General features: G+C 32.9%; 5 protein-coding genes across 8 annotated transcripts; 3 read left to right on the forward strand and 2 right to left on the reverse strand.

Annotated features, from left to right (window-relative positions):
* Positions 1-35: 35 nt before the first annotated feature.
* Positions 36-464, reverse strand: LOC145051159 (uncharacterized). The gene has a single exon (XM_078999285.1). It carries the CDS (start codon positions 462-464, stop codon positions 36-38), a length of 429 nt encoding a protein of 142 aa, XP_078855411.1.
* A 2,668-nt stretch (positions 465-3,132) lies between these two features.
* FAP1 (Chalcone-flavanone isomerase family protein) lies at positions 3,133-5,189 on the forward strand. Its single transcript, XM_079004018.1, has 4 exons — positions 3,133-3,591; positions 4,327-4,573; positions 4,701-4,792; positions 4,911-5,189. Exons 1-4 carry the CDS (start codon positions 3,207-3,209, stop codon positions 5,048-5,050), a joined length of 864 nt encoding a protein of 287 aa, XP_078860144.1. The 5' UTR covers positions 3,133-3,206; the 3' UTR covers positions 5,051-5,189.
* A 402-nt stretch (positions 5,190-5,591) lies between these two features.
* On the forward strand, positions 5,592-6,144 carry LOC145051160 (mavicyanin-like). The gene is made up of 2 exons (XM_078999286.1): positions 5,592-5,718; positions 5,789-6,144. Exons 1-2 carry the CDS (start codon positions 5,592-5,594, stop codon positions 6,142-6,144), a joined length of 483 nt encoding a protein of 160 aa, XP_078855412.1.
* A 993-nt stretch (positions 6,145-7,137) lies between these two features.
* On the reverse strand, positions 7,138-9,420 carry LOC145051161 (uncharacterized). The gene is made up of 5 exons (XM_078999287.1): positions 9,189-9,420; positions 8,134-8,885; positions 7,991-8,015; positions 7,652-7,885; positions 7,138-7,340 (listed from the first exon to the last, which is right to left on the reverse strand). Exons 1-5 carry the CDS (start codon positions 9,418-9,420, stop codon positions 7,138-7,140), a joined length of 1,446 nt encoding a protein of 481 aa, XP_078855413.1.
* A 1,085-nt stretch (positions 9,421-10,505) lies between these two features.
* On the forward strand, positions 10,506-15,998 carry HINT4 (histidine triad nucleotide-binding 4). Of its 4 annotated transcripts, none has more exons than XM_079004021.1 (8): positions 10,506-10,761; positions 10,853-10,963; positions 13,299-13,431; positions 13,537-13,583; positions 15,053-15,129; positions 15,255-15,321; positions 15,442-15,519; positions 15,662-15,998. In XM_079004021.1, the coding sequence occupies exons 3-8, from the start codon at positions 13,351-13,353 to the stop codon at positions 15,747-15,749; spliced, it is 438 nt and encodes a 145-aa protein (XP_078860147.1). In that variant the 5' UTR covers positions 10,506-10,761; positions 10,853-10,963; positions 13,299-13,350; the 3' UTR covers positions 15,750-15,998. The 4 variants fall into 4 exon arrangements, with proteins under 4 accessions (XP_078860147.1, XP_078860146.1, XP_078860149.1 ...); XM_079004020.1 differs by having other exon boundaries at positions 10,866-10,963; XM_079004022.1 differs by having other exon boundaries at positions 10,508-10,761; positions 10,866-10,963; positions 15,665-15,940.
* Positions 15,999-17,714: the final 1,716 nt, after the last annotated feature.

Raw genomic sequence — 17,714 nt, forward strand, 5'->3', positions numbered from 1 at the left:
TTGTTCCTTTTTTGAAACATCACTAGATTTATCAACTAGTATAGCAAAACATCTTGACCAATCTCTTCACGAATACTCAAAAGTACTTCTTGTGCAAAACATTGGACAAGTTCTTTTTGAATTTTAGGGGAAATTAGTTGATTGTTTTTAGGAGCATTTTCTAAAGTGTTGTTGAAAATATCTTCACTAGTCTCTCGAATGGCTTTTAACACTTCAATGCAAAGCCTTCTATTTTCCGAGTTAACCGACTCGTCATGACCACGAAACGGTAAACCGGTTTTCAATAAAAGTCTAACAACAATAATAGAAACACGTAATCGAGCTTTATATTTATGGTCCTCTGCTTCGGTTTGCCTCCTCAAGACTACATTAATAGCTTGTTTTTCCCTCATAAAAGTACTCACACTTTTCTCTTGCTTTGTTGTGAAAACTATCAACACCACCCACATGAGTCCGAAATGCATCTTTTTTATTCCAAGTATCAAAACCTTGGGAAACAAATGCATCTCTCCCTCCTTTTTGTCCCATGAGGTCCCCACACAATAACAATATAAACAATATGCACTATTATTTTTCGCACTATATTCCAACCAATCAAAGTCATCAAACCATGAAGGAACGAATCTTCTAAATCTATCACCTATTTTTTTAGGAAACTTATGTGCCCTTACTTGACATGTCCTTGAAGCAAATATGCTCTTCTTACATCATCTCTTATATTTGATTTGTAACTTGTAATCAATGGCCTATCCGTCGAGTCCTTTGGAAGATCTTTAAAGTCAACATTATCATTAGGTTGGTTAGAGCATGGTGTTTGTAAAGTTGCATTAGAAACCGAAGGGATTGATTGATTGGTGATTGGTGTTTGTGGAGTTGCATTAGGATTAGAAACGGAAGGGATCGATTGATTGGTGATTGGTATTTGGGAACATTTTTCGCCACTTTCATTAGTTTAGGTATGTCTTTTGGTAAAAAAACCACTTAGTTTAACCTATAAAAACATAAGAATTACACCTAATCAAACAATTACTTCAATAAAACAAGTTGCTTTCACCTAATCAAACAATAAATTCAATAAAAACATAACAATTACACATAATCAAACAATGACTTCAATAAAAAAAAACATAGCAATATATAACTTAAGCAAACAATATAACTTCAATAAAACAAATCAATTTCATCCCAAGTCAATCAATAACTTCAAAAAAACATATCAATTGCAAATATCTAAACGAATTGGTAGTAAAACTTACTTGTTTCATTGTATAATTGTATTGTAGGGCTTTGAAGTGGATTTTGTTAACCAATAAACCAAAACAGTCGAAATTGAAAGAAGATAGAAGTTGAATTAGTTGATTGATACTTGCTTCAAGTCTTCAAGAGTCTATCGATTGAGTGATTGAGTATTGTTGAAATCGATCAAGGATTGTGATCGATCCAATAATGAAATCGATCAAGGATGAAGGATTGTGAGGTCACGAGTCCGACAGTAGGCTAACGCTCGAAGTATCGAACGAATTTTGGAGGCAGGAACAGAAGTCGAGTAGTCGATTCTGTATTGTAATCGTGTTTTTTTTCCTTGTACCGATAATAGATAATTACACACTCAATTAATTAAGATTGGGCTATCTTTTTTACAAGCAATTAGCCCAATTGTTAATTTATCCAATTAAGTTTTATTTTGGGCTTTGGACAATTGGATTATTAGACAATAGTTGATTAAAACATTGGACATTTGGGCTCGTTATTATTATTATTATTTTTTTTTTTCGTTTGGTAATTCCGGAGAGTGACAATATTTTTTTTATGTAGTTGCACAAAATTTTCTTAGTAGTTGCACGATTTTTTTACATCGTGGCACAATCGGTAAAAATTAAAAAAAAAAACGACATTTTTTCTACTACGTGCGCAGAAGCTAGGTGTTGCCGGTGCCACACCGAGCACCTAGCTAGGACCGCCCCTGAAGTAGATCAATCAGTATAACGACTTTGAATCACTAATAAATCTTATTTCCAGGTTCATAATAATGATATTATATTTAAATATAAGCTATATGTAAAATATGATAGACTTATTTCACTTACAAGGAGTTTTATTAAAAACCGGGCTCCTCTAGAGCAGAGTTTCTGAGTCGAAAAACTCTTTTTCTCGGAGCCTTTGTGCGCTTCGGGGCTTTCTTCTAGCGCTAGGGAAGTTTCCTAGGATTTAGGGGGGTTTAGGGAGTCTAGAGAGAAGTTAGAGAGAGAAAGAAAGACTTATGGTGTGAAGAAAATATGAAGAGTTCATCTCTTATTTACAGGGGTTTTCTCGTAGAGTAGGCCATAAGTTTCGTCTGTATCTTCCGCGTACGAGCTTTGTTTTCTACGTTCTTTATATCCGCGTGTTGGTATTTACGAGTACTACAACTTTCATTTAGACCTTGTCGGCTAATTCTCATTCTATCTCTGATTTGCAAAACTGTATCGAATTTATTGCGCTCGAAGAGTAGGGACTAAGTTTCGTCCATATCTTTTGCATACGAGCTCTATTATCGACGTTATTTATGTCCACGCGTTGATATTTATGACTACTACAACTTTCATTTAGATCCCGTCGGCTAATTCTCACTCTATCTCAAATTTATAAAATTGTATCGAATTCGCCGCGTTCGAAGAGTAAGGACTAAGTTTCGTCCATATCTTTCGCATACAAGCTCCGTTTTCGACTGTCTTTTTATCGTTGAACTCATATTAACGATAAATTCATTTCTCGTTTAGACTTTTTTGGTTAAAAATCGGCCGATCTAAAATTCGAATTTCGAGTTGTGCACTGCTATGCTAAATCTTAGAAAAATCATAACTTCCTCATACGAAGTCAAATTTGGACGTTTTTTTATGCACACTCTCGGTTTAACATATACTACGATTTTCGTTTAGATCACTAAGGCTATAAAGTATTTTATCCTAAATTCACGAAGGTTAAAGTTTGAAAACATTCTGTAATTTAGTAGAAAAACTGGAAAAGCTTTGCATAAACGTAGCCTTCTATTGGGGTTAGGTATCTTCTTAGAATTTTGATGATGTAAAAGAGCAAAAAGATGTCGGTAATAAAAGCCCACCAAGGCCCATAAGTAAGTAATGTGAAGTGTGAACAAATCCACCGATCAATTCGAGCCAACAAGGCAACAAACAACAATCAAAGTATCAAACTCGCCGGAGAACACAATGGTGTCTCTGCGCTTCCCATTCTCGTTTTCTCAGCCCGCCACAACGCGCGTCCCCTCCGGCGCCTTTTCACCTGCAAATATCGCTTGCTCCGTCGCCGTCTCTGCCGCTATCGGCGCTGGCATTTCTGCTGGCATTTGCTTATCACAAAACACTACCAGTCCATCTCTTCATAACGCATTGAACTCATTGCTTTCCAATTTCTCACGCTCTTCTCCCCTATGGGGTTCACTATCTCTCTCCGACGGTTCCGGCGATGTGGTCACCGAATCAAAGACTGGATTTTCGTTTCCGGCAGTTTTGAAGGATTCTCAGGGGCTTCTAGGGATTGGATTGAGAAGAAAGGCTGTGTTTGGGCTGAAGAACATCGATGTTTACGCCTTCGGTAATCTAATTCTAGAAATTTTCTGCTCAATTAGTAATGTGTTTACATGAATTTCGATGCCCTTTGTTTCTTTCCGCAACTTCAAATTCAGTGATCGGAAACCTAAGAAAGAACACTGAACTCCCTATTGGTTCTCATTTAGCTAGATTAGTGCACCAGTTATTTGCAGTTCTCTTTTTCAAAATTTTAAATTGATATTCAATTAAAACTTTAAAAGGCAGGCGTCCACTTTTTGAGGGGTGTTTGGATGATTGTTTTGAAATGCAAAACAGCAAAACAACGATATAAGGGTATATAAGTAAATTGACTCACTTTATAGAAACAGTTGGAAACTGATAATTGTGAGTTGTAACTTTAAGTTATAATAAAGAGTTTTAAAAACACATCCAAACACTCAGTTTTCTTGCAATATGTAAAAACCAAATCAGTTAGCACTAAAACCATTCTTTCCAGCCATAAATGTTTGATTGTAGAAATGAGAAAACAAAAAATAGCAACATACTTTCATTTATATGTGTAGTATATTATCCTACTTTTTTTTTTAATTACAACATCATGCTTTTAATTTTTTTTTCTTATTAAGGCATTGTACTCTGAAAAACCTACCCGCTTATACATTCATTTCTTTGCTTATTAGAATACTTTCATAAGTGTTTGGTTGCATTTTTGCATAAACATTGGTTGAAGTAATCTAAAATTGACAAAAGAATAAATCAAAATGCCCTTTAATTTTAGGTGTGTATGCGGATGATAGTGATATCAAGAATTTTCTAAGTGAGAAATACGGAACACTTTCAACCACTGAAGTAAAGCAGAAAAACATCACTCAAGAATTGATGGAAAGCGATGTTAGTGTTACTGTTAGACTACAAATAGTTTATGGAAAACTCAGCATTCGATCTGTTCGTAATGCATTTGAGGATTCCGTGGGAAACAGATTAAAAAAATTTGGAGGATCTGATAACAAGGAGTTGCTTCAAAAGTATGCCTTTTTTTCATCCACTTTTATCACACGATAAAATCTGTCTATATGTTTTGTTTATATTCTTTACATTTTCACATGTTGTTTAGTTAAAACTTAAAAGCCGTTTTTATATTTGATTTGACAGGTTCACTTCTCAGTTTAAAGATGAATACAAAATCCCACGTGGATCTATCATAGACCTTTCAAAAGAAAAGGGCTACGTGCTCCGGACCAGTAGTAAGTTCACATATTTAAATACTATAAATTATCAGTATGTCAAAAAGAAACACTCATATATAGCTTATAGCTTACCAGTATTAATTAATATTGTTCTTGGTTCAAACAAATCATGTAGTTGATGGGAAGGAAGTAGGAAGCGTCCAAAGTCAACTCTTATGCCGATCAATTTTGGATCTTTATATAGGCGATGAACCTTTTGATTCAAAAGCAAAAGAAGATATTGATCTCAAATTGGCATCCGCCATTACAAAGTAATAACTGATTCCATATACATCGGAATCATCTTTTCTCCTTGCAAATTGGTTTTGTATCCAAAGCAAATATGTATGTAATATATTATGTATGGACTTTTAATCTATGCTGGTTTTTAATGTTTAAAAATCATTTTATGGTACGAGATGAATTAATAAATGATATCTATGTGGATAAAGTGTTGGTGATATAAATAATGATTCTTTTTTGGATTGAATAATATAGTGTCTTAATTTTAACTTTTTAAGGGTTAAAGAAACAATGGTTAAACAGTTTGCATAGGTAACTAAAAAGGCTAATATATAAGATTTGGTAGAAATGAGAAGGGTATGTTATTGTTACACAAGAAGCTTACTTTCAACCAAATGCACAAAGTAGTACAAAAATCATGATCATAACATGACAACCATACACATAATCAATGTGTGCACTACTCCTTCCTAACTTATACCATCTTTTTTTGTATGAATTTAACAAACCCCAAGTTGGTGTAAAGAAAAAAATGGTAAAGCGGGTAAGAATGATGCTTCGTTTTGTGTTAATAATGATGATCAAAGGAGTGATGACCGAAGTGTATAACGTTGGGGATTCAGATGGTTGGACTACTCCTGTTAATACAAGTTACTCCAAATGGGCGTCTTCAAAGAAGTTTCATGTTGGTGATACTCTATGTAAGTCCCTCCTTTTTTCAATACCATAAAAAAAAAAGAATATGTAATAATATGATTAAACATTATGTAGGGTTCCATTATGACCCAGCGAGCCATAATGTGGTGCAAGTGAACCAGATGGGTTACCGGTTATGCAACATCAGCAGCAACGCACGTGTGGGTGTAAAAACATATGAAACAGGGAATGATTCATTCAGAATAAAGGGACCCGGCCATTACTACTTTATTTGCAGTTTTCCGGGCCACTGCAAAGCTGGGCAAAAGCTGGATGTCAGAGTCCTCAAGAAGTATCCGATGACTACACCAACACCAACACCAAAAACGATAGCAATGGCACCTACCTCGCCTGCAAATGCTCTCTACCCCTACCCTATTACCTCCTTATTGTTTGGTACCATTGTTGTGTCAATTATTTGTGCAATGTGAGTTGCTTAATTAGTTAGTATTATTTATGAATATTATGCTTTTTTTTAGCGACTTTTAATGTTGTTGATTAATTTGTACCACTGGTTTTTTAATCCACCTTCTTCTATTTAATCATGGCTCATGAGAATCGATTTCGATTTCTGTATTCTTTTAAGAATGTTATGGACTTACAATAAAGCGGAGTCAATCATGGGGAAGGAAAAAAAGGTAAATTGAATATGAAGTTTAACTTGGCTGCTTTGCACACACTAAAAAAAAGTCATTTAGTTTGGATTTTTGTGCCATTAATTTTAGTTTTTAGTGACACTTTTCATATGCCATAAAAGAAATAAACACTTTTAGTGGCATTTTGTGTAGAATGATGCGTAATTTAGACAAAAAGCTCACTCCCTCCATCAAAATATTCAATTTCCTCTTTTCTTTTCTCTCCAACGAAAACCTAGCTTCCCTCCCCGTTGAAAATTGAAATCCAGCGACTTTTCTATTCCCTCCGTTGAAAATTCATTCTCCCTCCTTATAGTTGAAATCAGAGTTTAACTGAATCGGGGGCGGAGCCAAGATTTAAGATTAAGGAGGCTCACATCGTAATCATATATTAAAATATAATGTTATACCTGCATAAAGTAATAAGTCTAAATTTTTAAAAAAATGACAAAGAATTAAAAACTTGTCTCCATTAGCCTCAATTTTCAAACGTTTTCAGCTAACTAAAAACATTGATTCATATTCATCCATTAACTTGCAAATATTAAAATAAGTAATTATAACATAGATACATATGGTTCATTTTAGAAAATTAAAATATATATATAAACATAAGAAATAGTACCTTATGCATTTTAAGTTGTGCTCGTCTTTGTTTAATGGAATAAAAATCATCTATAATATCATCCGTAGGAAATGTATCAACAATCTCTCTCTCGATGTTAACAAGCAAACAAATTTTAAGAAAATCATCATTCATGGTATTTCGAAGTCGTGTTTTCACAATTTTCATTGCTGAAAATGCTCTTTCAGATTTCGCAGTAGAATAAGACGAATCAATCCATCAAGCAAAGGATAAATACCTGACTTTCCTGTTTCATGTAGGCCTCTACACAACTCAGAAATTGTAGAATAATTTTTTAGTTGTGGGTGATTTTGCACATCTAGTTCATAATGTTGTAACTCATGTTTCAACAAATTCCTTTCTTGCTCTGTAAAGTTCATATGATAATATGATGTTGCCAATTTACATATATCCTCAACATTTAAGGATTTTCTTGGATCTAGCATAACACTGAGACGGAGGAGCTCTGTTGCAGACTCATTAAATCTAGAGTTCAACTCTTGCAACTGACTATCAATAGCAGCAATAAATACTTTAACTCGGTAGTGATGCTCTATGGTTATATTGTCTTTTTTATAACGTTGGCGAATTACATATCTATAAGTTTCATTTATGTTAGGGACATATATGCTTTTTTCTCACAAAAAGAAACCACTTGGTCCAAAAGCGATTACTAACCTTCATCTCTTAACTTTTGAATCAATATTTTTGTTGTAGAAACCAAGGATAAAGCATTAACAATATCAATAGATTTTTGTTGTAAAGTTTGGAAAAGCTTGTTAATTATCCCGATTATTTCTTTCATCATGTGCATAACAATGACAAAATCGAATGATAATGCATGTGTAAGTGCATATGCTGCATCACATCTTTGAGAAGATGTAGAACCTTTTATAGCAATGTCATTCAATACTACACAAGATGGACCAAAAAATCTCATCAAACTGCATATTGATTTGAAATGAGAGCTCCACCTAGTATCTCCATGCCTCTACAATGTTTGTATTTGATTTATGCCTTTTCCACTCTCAATTTCTCCAACCTCAGTTAAATGAGAAATTTCAATAATTAAAGCATCTTGCAATTGATCATTACGTTTGGAAGAAGAAGAAGATATGACATTAACTACAAACTTTAAGGTTTTTAAAGAAGTTATGTACCTCAGTCACATCTTTAGACGCTGCAATTAGAGTCAATTGTAGTTGATGTGCAAAACAATGTATGTAATAAGCGTATGGACATTCCTTTAATAATAAAGCTTGCAACCCATTCCATTCTCCACGCATGTTACTAGCCCCATCATATCCTTGACCCCGAATATCTTGAACACTAAGTTTATGATAAGATAAAGAACATAGTATCTCATTTTTCAAGGTCAATGAAGTTGTATCATTAACACGAATTAAGTCCAAAAATCTTTCTTTGACATGCCCATCTTGGTCAAAAAATCTCACAACAATAGCCATTTGCTCTTTCTTAGATTCATCTTGAGACTCGTCAACTATTAAACAAAATTTTGACATCCCGATTTCATCACGAATTGCTTTTTGTACATTTGTAGCTAAAACATGTAATATTTCTTTTTGGATATCTAGTGATGTGTACTTTGCATTTTGAGGAGCATTTTCTAACATAACATCAACAACAGTCTTGTTATAAGAAGCAAGGAACTTTATTAATTCAAGAAAATTCCCTTGATTTCTTGAGTTAGGTCGTTCATCATGACCTATTAAAGCACATCCTTGAAACGGGAGCCATTTAATGGCTTCAATAGAAACTTTAAGGCGTAGTCTATTGTCCATAACTTGTTGAGTCGTTTGCTTCTCTATTACATTCTCTATGTGACATAACTGGTTTTTTAGATCTTCATAGCACCTAACAGAAAAATTATGCGTTGAGGCCGGAGTCTTACCTTCATGTACAATGAAAGCACAATCTTTACCATAATTTACTTTTTTCCATTAAACCCGGATATGGTAAATGTATCTGACCCGAATTTTCCAATAGGTTTTTTTTATTGAAAAGGAAATAAGGGAAGCAAAATGCAACATCTTTTTTCTCAGAATATTCCAACCACCAATTTTTTTTGAACTAAGCTTGTTGAAAACTGCAATAGATCCTCTTGGACCACTAGGACTGAATGAATACTTTACTTTTTGAAGTTGGTATGGTCCAAGTTTAATATATAATCGTCTAATCTCATTATGCTGGTTACGTGGATAGCTTAAGATTGAAGGTCGTTCTCCTGGATCACGAATCAAAGAATTTGACATATTATTTTTTTCATGCTCAATATTATTGGGCTCTTCAATATTATTATTCCTATCAGGTTGTGGCTGTGTATTATGAACATCCTCTTCAATATTATCACTAACCGGATGCAATTGATGGTCACGTACATCCTTTGTTCGTTTGAAAAAAGAATCGATGGTTCTTTTCGTTCTCATAATTTATCCTATAAATTTATAATTATAATAAACCAAATTATAAAACCATAATTAAATTATTAATTACAAATAACAGTAAATAAAATATACAATAAAAAATAAAATTGACCTTAAATCGCTTGATGTAACAATGATGCCGAAAAACAAATTTAGCCACTTTGAAGTCGAACCCTTTGATGAAGGCATGAAGCGTCGATCAACAAACCTTTTTTTTAAACAAATGGATGCATTTTTCTATGGGTATTGACAAATTAAATAAAATATATATGGTGAGGAGGTGGTTGTAAAAATAAACATGGAGGATGGGCCTCATAATTCTCAATCTCTACTCATTCTCTCTCTCTCTCTCTCTCTCTCTCTCTCTATATATATATATATATATATATATATATATATATATATATATATTAATTAGCTTTATAAGATATATAAATAGATATATAAAATAATTGTTTTTTAAAAGAATGGTAGGGACTTAAACAAAGTTAATTAACTCACGTGGGCTTTATATATATATATATATATATATATATATATATATATATATATATATATATATATACTCTAATAAATAAGGATCTTTTTGCCACATGTCATATTCTTATTCATTTTGCCACATATAATTTTATAGTAATTTTAAATTAAATTTTATTCCACATGGTTTTTCCATTTTATTAAATTTCACATAATATTAAATGTACTAATAAATGCATATCAATTTCATTAATAAACTTTCCTTTAAATTTCAAAATTATCAAGTTAAAGTTTTATTAGTTTCTTTTATTTACTTATCTAAATTATTTGTTTAAATTTAAAAAAGAAATAAAATACGTTAATTTTTATAATTCAATATTTTTTTATTTTTCTTATAAATTCAAAGTTCTTAATGTTCTTAATGTTTAGAATTTTATATTTAATTTTTCTTTAAATAAACCCATATAATACATGGTCTTACAACTAATATATATAAAATAATTGTTTTTTAAAAGAATGGTAGGGGATTAAACAAAGTTAATTAACTCACGTGGGCTCATTTTTATAAGTGGGCTTTTCTTTTTTCTTGTGAATAATGTAGTTGCAACTTAAAAAAGATTGGGGCAGAACACCCGGCAATCATATTCTTGCTTCCCTCATCTTCAATCGATTTCAAGCAAACCTAGGTCAAAATTCAGAACACCCGGCACCCCCCTGGTGAATTGAATAATATTCTTTTCCTCATCTTCAATCGATTTCAAGCAAACCTAGGTCAAAATTCAGAACACCCGGCACCCCCCTGTGAATTGAATAATATTCTTTTCCTCATCTTCAATCGATTTCATGCAAACCTAGGTCAAAATTCAGGTACGTTTATCACCTTTAGTCGGGTTTGTCCCCACCTACTAACGTTCAGTTGATCTCAGTTTGTCGAATATTAACCTTCAACTGATTTTAGTCTCTACGTACAGGTGAAACCGTCGATCTTCTTGCTGCGTTTTTTCTTCTTCTCGCTGCGTTTTTCTCTCCTGTGATTTTCTCCATCAACAGTTATCTTCATCATCAGCAGGTATGTAGTACTCCTGTTTTTACCCTTTAATGCTCAACTTGAAATTACTAATTTTGAACTCTGATGCACTTCAAATTTTCTTCATTATTGATCCTGTTGCAATACTTGTTGTGAAGTTATATACACGTTTAAGAAAAATAAAGGTATTAAAAGTAATTTATTGTTTCAGTCATTTGTTTTAATTGTTTGTTCCTTTTCCTGTGCTCTATCATTAAATTAATTACAATTTCATTACTTCTAATTGATATGATATCTAATGGTTTGTATATTGGCAATAGTTAAATGGTAAGTATGTGTTATAATTGATCTTTATTGAAATGCATACCATGTGTTCGATATAATACCCAATAAAATCAATCCACAAAAATTGAATTTGTAAATAATTAGTTTAGTTAAAAAGGTTAGTATGATGAATATGTATAGTGACTTTTAGTTTGATAATGTTATTTTTATGGTGAAAATTGTCATTAAAATGGTTGGATTTTAAAAAAGCAATAGTTTTTATGGATACAAAATTTGTGCCATAAAATATTTTTTATACATACAATGGCAAATAAAAAGTGTCATTAAAAGTCTATAAGTTTGTAGCGGCAACCCAAAAAAGTGCCATCAAAAGGCTTTAGTCGTAGCACTTCTAGTGACATTTTTTTTGTGTCACTCATTCTTAAAGAAGTCTTTAGTGACACTTTTTTGATTTTTGTGGCATTTTTTTTGTGCCATTAAATGACATTTTTTTGTAGTTACAGTCTCAATACTACCAGGTACTTTCCATGCAGATGGAATTAGTAAGGCACTTTATATGCATGATATATGTAGCTGAAACGATCCATTTGAGCCTAGTTTGAGTTCTATACACAATTTTTTTCAGCCCATATCATTTTGGTTTTTTTCATTACCAAATTCATAACAAAAGTTTACATAGACGTTGTGGGTAAACGAGCAACAAGCTGTGTCACAACCCCTTTTTAGATGGCAAAACTAATTTTTTTATAAACAACATCTATATATCTTGGAGTCATAACATTATTATGCATGACCCTTTGTATTCTATTGAGTAGCTCCATAGCTTCTGGCGCAAGGAAACCGAAAATATCAAATGCAAAGGGTATAAACGTGTGTTGATTTTCCATGCACGCTTTCTCATGTTTTGCCACTTTGTTTGATGCAACTTTTAAGGCAGATTGTCTCACAGTGAAAACTCCACTCCCCAGTCCCCAAGCCCACAAGAGGGGAAGCCCCTGTTAGATCCACACATGCATGTTAAAATAATTAAACCTGTTTTTTTTAATAAAACGGTTTTAAAGGTTATAGACGATTACTTTAGAAAAAAAAAACAAAACATTCGACCACCTTAACTCCACCCATTATTGGTATATAAATTTAGTTGCCAACTCCACGGTATCATTAACATGTCTTTAAATTTCAAAATCTTGTGAAGTTTGAATTCAAGAATTTGTCTTTATCAACATAGAAAAACTTTAGTGTTGGTTTCTCATTAATAAGTCTAACAGATACGTTCTTCTCAATTTTTTCAACAAAAATAAGAAGGTAAACCTTCCTTTAAAATTTAGATTCTAGAAAGTTGCATATCTTACTATAAGACTGGATGGAGTCGAATCGCCAAGCACGGTCACTAAGGGTCGCCAAGGAGCTAGAACACCAGCCCCTAGCACTCGCTAGGGGGCTCGCTAGATGAAGGTCGTTAAGGGCTTGGCGAGAGGAGAGAGGGAATGATGCTTGCATGTGATTGGCTGCTATCTTATTCATGGGATCCAATCATTTTTTCACCAAATTTCATATTTTTGATTAAATGGAGTGCTAGCAGTGTTACCGCTCGCTATGAAATGCTAAAAATTAGGTGCTAAGACAAAAAATGACGTGATACTCAAAAAAAATGATGTGGTAATGTGCTAGAAGTGTTACCACTCCATCTAGCCTAAGCACCATGGCCAAGCCTCTTGCTAATTTTAACTTATCTAGTAAAAATATTTTAATTAATCAATCCGTTAAATATTATAAGATGAAAAGTTGTAGGGATTTCAAATAATAATAATGAGATTTATAAAAATGTCTTTAAATATAAACTTTTTTTATTTTATTTATTTTTTAAAGATTTCTTTTTAGAAAAAGTGCTATCACTATTTATAATAATTTTTAATGCCACAAATGTACTCTCTAAATGAAGTTCTATATTTTTATGATACTGGATTGAAAGCTTTAAGAAAAGGATCTAAGTTTTGAGCAAAATCGGTAAATTTTAAATGTCATGGACCGAGTTTACAAAAAGGTTAAAGATTGATGGCCTAATTGTACATTCCTCTATTCTAATTTATAGGAGGATCCGCCTGAAGAAAGAGAGCGAACCTAAACATCGGGGCGGGCGGATAATGGCGGGAATGGCTGCCTCTCCTTCCTGCATCTTCTGTCAGATTGTTCACAATTCCACCACCACTACCCTCCTCCACACGGTCTGGCCTCTCTCGCTAACTGGCAGTTTTTGATATTGATATTTATGTTCCTTGATTTCGATAATTTACTTGTTATTTGATATGTGACCTTTTTGATTTGTGCAGGATGAAAAGGTTGTAGCGTTTCAAGACATTAATCCTTCAGCTTTTAGGTACTCAATTTAATTTGGATTTTCCTCAAATTTCAGTAATTTAGGTTGAAAGTTGTTTTTGGTACTCAATTTGATTTGGACTATGCGTATGCGTATGATCAGATCGCATGTTACACATTATTACTCTTTGTGAATCTATCATTTGATCTCATTATTCATTTGTTTGTTTGCGTTAGGGTTTGATTTTGCTTCATTAACAGAGTGAATTTTTGAAAGCAGGCTTAGAACAAGTGTTTTCTTGGTATAGCATTGATTTTATGAATATGTGAGCACTAGAGTTAAGAATGAGTGTAGTGTAGTGCAATCTGTATTTTTATTGTTTTTTAATCGAGTAACAATCTATTGGTTGAAGATTTAGATTTTAGAGAATAAGGGTTAAATGGGTTTTGAAAGGTGATCTCGATAAGATATGTAAGACCTTGAACCTAGATAATGAAATATAGTTTTTAGTTGAGTGTGATGAATGGCGTTTATTTTTTGCTTGTATGCAGTTCTGGCATCAGGTATTCAGGTTCATTTTTGGTTGACCTAGCTAGCTATGATAATGATGAGTAACATTCAAAAACCTTTGGTATTATAACTAAATGTATTAACTTATAATCAATCACCATTCATGCTTTTTAGGTTTGGAATGTGAATTTCTGTTTTATGAGCTGAGCTGTTCCATAACTGTGACACATATTTTACTGGTGAGTCAATACTAAAAGTAGCCTACTTTATGTACCCATTATTCAGCAGAGCAGAGCATATACATTATATTTAGGGTTTCTTCTATCTTGTGCTTGAGAATGAACATCTTGTTAGATGTTCAAGCTTTGGACCTCTTTATATGAGAAATGTAATTTGGTGATCTTTCTTCCATTAGAATAGAAATAGAAATAGAAAGTGCACAAGTCTGTAAGAGTATTCAGTTCCATATAAACTTAATTAGGTGGACCTTTGCCTTTAATTTCTTGGACTTGAGTAATTTGATTTGTCTTTGGCACAGTGGCGGACCTTAGTGGTGCCCCAGGGGTCCCGGGTCACTGCTCCGACGCCGGCACGTAGTGTAATTTTTTTTTTTTTTTAATGTTTTTTCTATTGGGTGCACCGACTTAAAACATGAGTGACACTACTAATATAGATTTATTTGGAAAAAAAAAATTTAGTGTCACCCCTACGAAAATGTTATGCGTCCGCCACTGCTTTGGCATGCAACCTGTGAGCTGATATGTCTATGTCACATATGACCATTAGAGTGCTGCCCAGTCATTTTTTTTCATAAGTTGATGTTTTTTTTTATATTTATTATTATACCATGCATTGTGATTGTGACATATATACCAGGTAGAACAGGTTTGATTACACTATGTCCACATGGAAGACACGTGGCATCTTATGTGGCGCACTTGAAATTGGTTTTTTGTTTCCACTAAATAATCAACAAAGTAATCTTTTGACATAATTTTTGTTTATTTATTTAAAAATAGACATTACTTGGTGATTCCGGTGGAGCACATTGCAACGGTTAAGAGCCTCCGCAGAAGGACAGAAGACTATTCTTTGGGTAGGCTCATTCTTCTTTTTCTTATATATATATATATATATATATATATATATATATATATATATATATATATATATATATATATATATATATATATATACTGATTTTTCTTCATTTCCGGTCAGTCAGTCATATGTTAAATGTGGGGCAGACACTGCTACAGAGAGATGCACCTAATTCGACTCAATACAGGTAGGTACCAATTTCATATATCTATAATTAAAAAATTAAAATTCACTTTGAGTTCAATCTTGCTCATCATCATCATCATCATCATCATCATCATCATCTCTTTTAAATTCCCTTAAACAGATTTGGTTTTCATCAGCCTCCCTTCAACAGTGTAAATCATCTCCACCTTCATTGTTTGGCGCTTCCATATGTATCCAGGTGTGTGTGTGTGTGCACCATATTATTTTATTTTCCTTCTGATGATGATGATGATTAATAATAATAGCTTCCAATTCAGAAAAGGGTTGTGTAAGTAAAAACCATTTGAATCATTAACATCTTTTTTCAAAAAAAAAAAAAGCAGGTGGAAAACAGTGAAATACACATCTTTGGGACCGCTGGGTGGATTTATTGAGGCCCGGAAACTATTGGAAAAATTGAAACCATAGTTAACTCTCCCTCCTTACCAAATATAAAGAGATTATTTTAATTGTTTTACATGTTAATTGACCTTAATTACTACATACACACAATTGTGGTAAGGGCGTGTTAATGCCACACGATATCACATGTATGGTGTGTAATTGCATTGCACCCAAGTACAGCTCATACAAATATGCACACTCTTTTTTGGTTACAAGTACGTTTCAAAACTTTTCATGCTAATTAATTCAATCGCATTGATTCTTGAATATACACATTTGTAGTGCCAAGGACAATCTGAACATAAATGTCACTTTGTGCAATGTGAATACAATTTTCTATTTGCATAGTTTGGATTCAAGCAATAGAATAGAGAACTTTGGAGTTGTTTGTGTGTGTGTGTGTGTTTTGATGAAGGGACATATGTTTTGTAGTATGCATTGGATGCTTTGTCATTGCGACAACGATTTTGAAGAAAACACTACAAAAGAACCCACCACATGACATAAAAATACATAAAGCAACATTAATCGATTGTCTTAATAACCTATAAAATCGAAAAGTAAAAAAAATAGACATTTTCAGTTTATGCGAAATCCCCCCATTTTGCAGTGTCAGGGAAATTCTCACCCATTTATCGCTACATTACCCAATTCTCAATACTTACCCTGCAATATATGGCGGCAGTTCCCAAAAAAAAAAGAAATTTTTTTCTCTTGTTCTCTTGCCCTGCAAAATGTTAGCAACCGATGATATTTAAAGCATTGTGCAGTGGACCTGCAAAATATGTGGTTATTGGGTGGAATGTTTGTAAATTTTGGCTAGTTCTTGTTTAAAATAAAATAAAAAAAGAGACATACAAAAACAAATAGACTAATCTCATTTACTTCTTTTCAAAATTAAGCAAAAATTGGTTGTTTACAAAAATAACCAACAATATCATAGTTTTTATTTATTTATTTTTTACGTAGAGAAGCTGTGATTGTTACTAAAAAATAATAAATATTTTATTTTGTAGTCGACAACAATTCACGTAAAAGATTTGTTCCACACATTTTGACCTGAATGGAATTGTTCGTCGAAACATCTTTTGTTATGGTAGTTTAAAATAATATTTTAAAAACATTTGTTTTTAATCCCAAAAGTTCTGAATTTAAATTGTGGAAAATAACGGTTCTAAAGTTATAAAAAACATTGGAAAATGAATTTTGGCCCTTAACATTTCTCATTTTTCCAATTGGATCCTTGATCTTTGTCTCAATCATAATGATTATAACAAGTGTAATCATTTTGTTGAAGATATATAATTGTAGTAACTAATATCGTTCTTATTATAATCGCAAATTTATAATATTAGTTGAGTTTTAGTATACATGTAAATCTCGAAAATGTAAGATTAATATTTTTTAACAACTTTGGAGGGGTCATTAATCTCGGCCAAATAATATTAGTATATAATTTTTTTCTGAAGCCCAAATGTTATTATTGCCTGGTATAGTGGTCCGATGGAGGCAAACCAAATCCAGACTCTAATCTCCCGACTCCCGTTGCTGTTCTAGAAATTTTTTTTATACATCGTTCCTACAGTGGAAAAATCGAGCTACCTCTAATATTATAAGTCTTATGTTTTTAAATAGCCTAAACTATTTTAGTAGTCCAAACTCGAAGATGAATCATATAACATAAACTTAAAAACCCCGATTTCAAAACAAAGTGGCCCCACAGGTTTAACAAATTTGGTTGTTCGATGATACCGATTAGTTGGTTCGTTTGATCAGGGAAGAAAGAAAGAAACAGAAGAGCTGCTCGCCATTCTTTTGTAGCGACACACGCCCCTACCCCTGCTCCTCCCACTTCAGACTTCTAGTATTTTTTACGCAGCTTTCACCGCCATTTCCGGCGTCCGGCGGTCCCACAGTTCCGGCGACTTCGCTTTCCACCTTCAAGAATGAAACACGAAAGCATTTAGCATTTAAGCAAGTGTCTTTTGA

The sequence above is a fragment of the Lactuca serriola genome, chromosome 5 (assembly GCF_051521515.1).
Source record: "Lactuca serriola cultivar US96UC23 chromosome 5, Lser_US96UC23_V15, whole genome shotgun sequence".
Lineage (NCBI taxonomy): Eukaryota > Viridiplantae > Streptophyta > Magnoliopsida > Asterales > Asteraceae > Lactuca > Lactuca serriola.

Excerpts from the sequence above, each read along its gene's own strand:
- LOC145051159 (XM_078999285.1), bottom strand. The coding sequence starts at position 464 with ATGCATTTCGGACTCATGTGGGTGGTGTTGATAGTTTTCACAACAAAG.
- LOC145051161 (XM_078999287.1), bottom strand. The coding sequence starts at position 9,420 with ATGAGAACGAAAAGAACCATCGATTCTTTTTTCAAACGAACAAAGGAT. Across the intron at positions 8,886-9,188 it reads TTCAATCTTAAGCTATCCAC|GTAAGACTCCGGCCTCAACG; the intron begins GTAACCAGCATA and ends TTGTACATGAAG. Across the intron at positions 7,886-7,990 it reads AGAAATTGAGAGTGGAAAAG|TATTGAATGACATTGCTATA; the intron begins GCATAAATCAAA and ends CATCTTGTGTAG.
- HINT4 (XM_079004021.1), top strand. The coding sequence starts at position 13,351 with ATGGCGGGAATGGCTGCCTCTCCTTCCTGCATCTTCTGTCAGATTGTT. Across the intron at positions 13,432-13,536 it reads CCACTACCCTCCTCCACACG|GATGAAAAGGTTGTAGCGTT; the intron begins GTCTGGCCTCTC and ends TGATTTGTGCAG. Across the intron at positions 15,520-15,661 it reads GCGCTTCCATATGTATCCAG|CAGGTGGAAAACAGTGAAAT; the intron begins GTGTGTGTGTGT and ends AAAAAAAAAAAG.
- LOC145051160 (XM_078999286.1), top strand. The coding sequence starts at position 5,592 with ATGATGATCAAAGGAGTGATGACCGAAGTGTATAACGTTGGGGATTCA. Across the intron at positions 5,719-5,788 it reads TCATGTTGGTGATACTCTAT|GGTTCCATTATGACCCAGCG; the intron begins GTAAGTCCCTCC and ends AACATTATGTAG.
- FAP1 (XM_079004018.1), top strand. The coding sequence starts at position 3,207 with ATGGTGTCTCTGCGCTTCCCATTCTCGTTTTCTCAGCCCGCCACAACG. Across the intron at positions 4,574-4,700 it reads AACAAGGAGTTGCTTCAAAA|GTTCACTTCTCAGTTTAAAG; the intron begins GTATGCCTTTTT and ends TTGATTTGACAG. Across the intron at positions 4,793-4,910 it reads CTACGTGCTCCGGACCAGTA|TTGATGGGAAGGAAGTAGGA; the intron begins GTAAGTTCACAT and ends CAAATCATGTAG.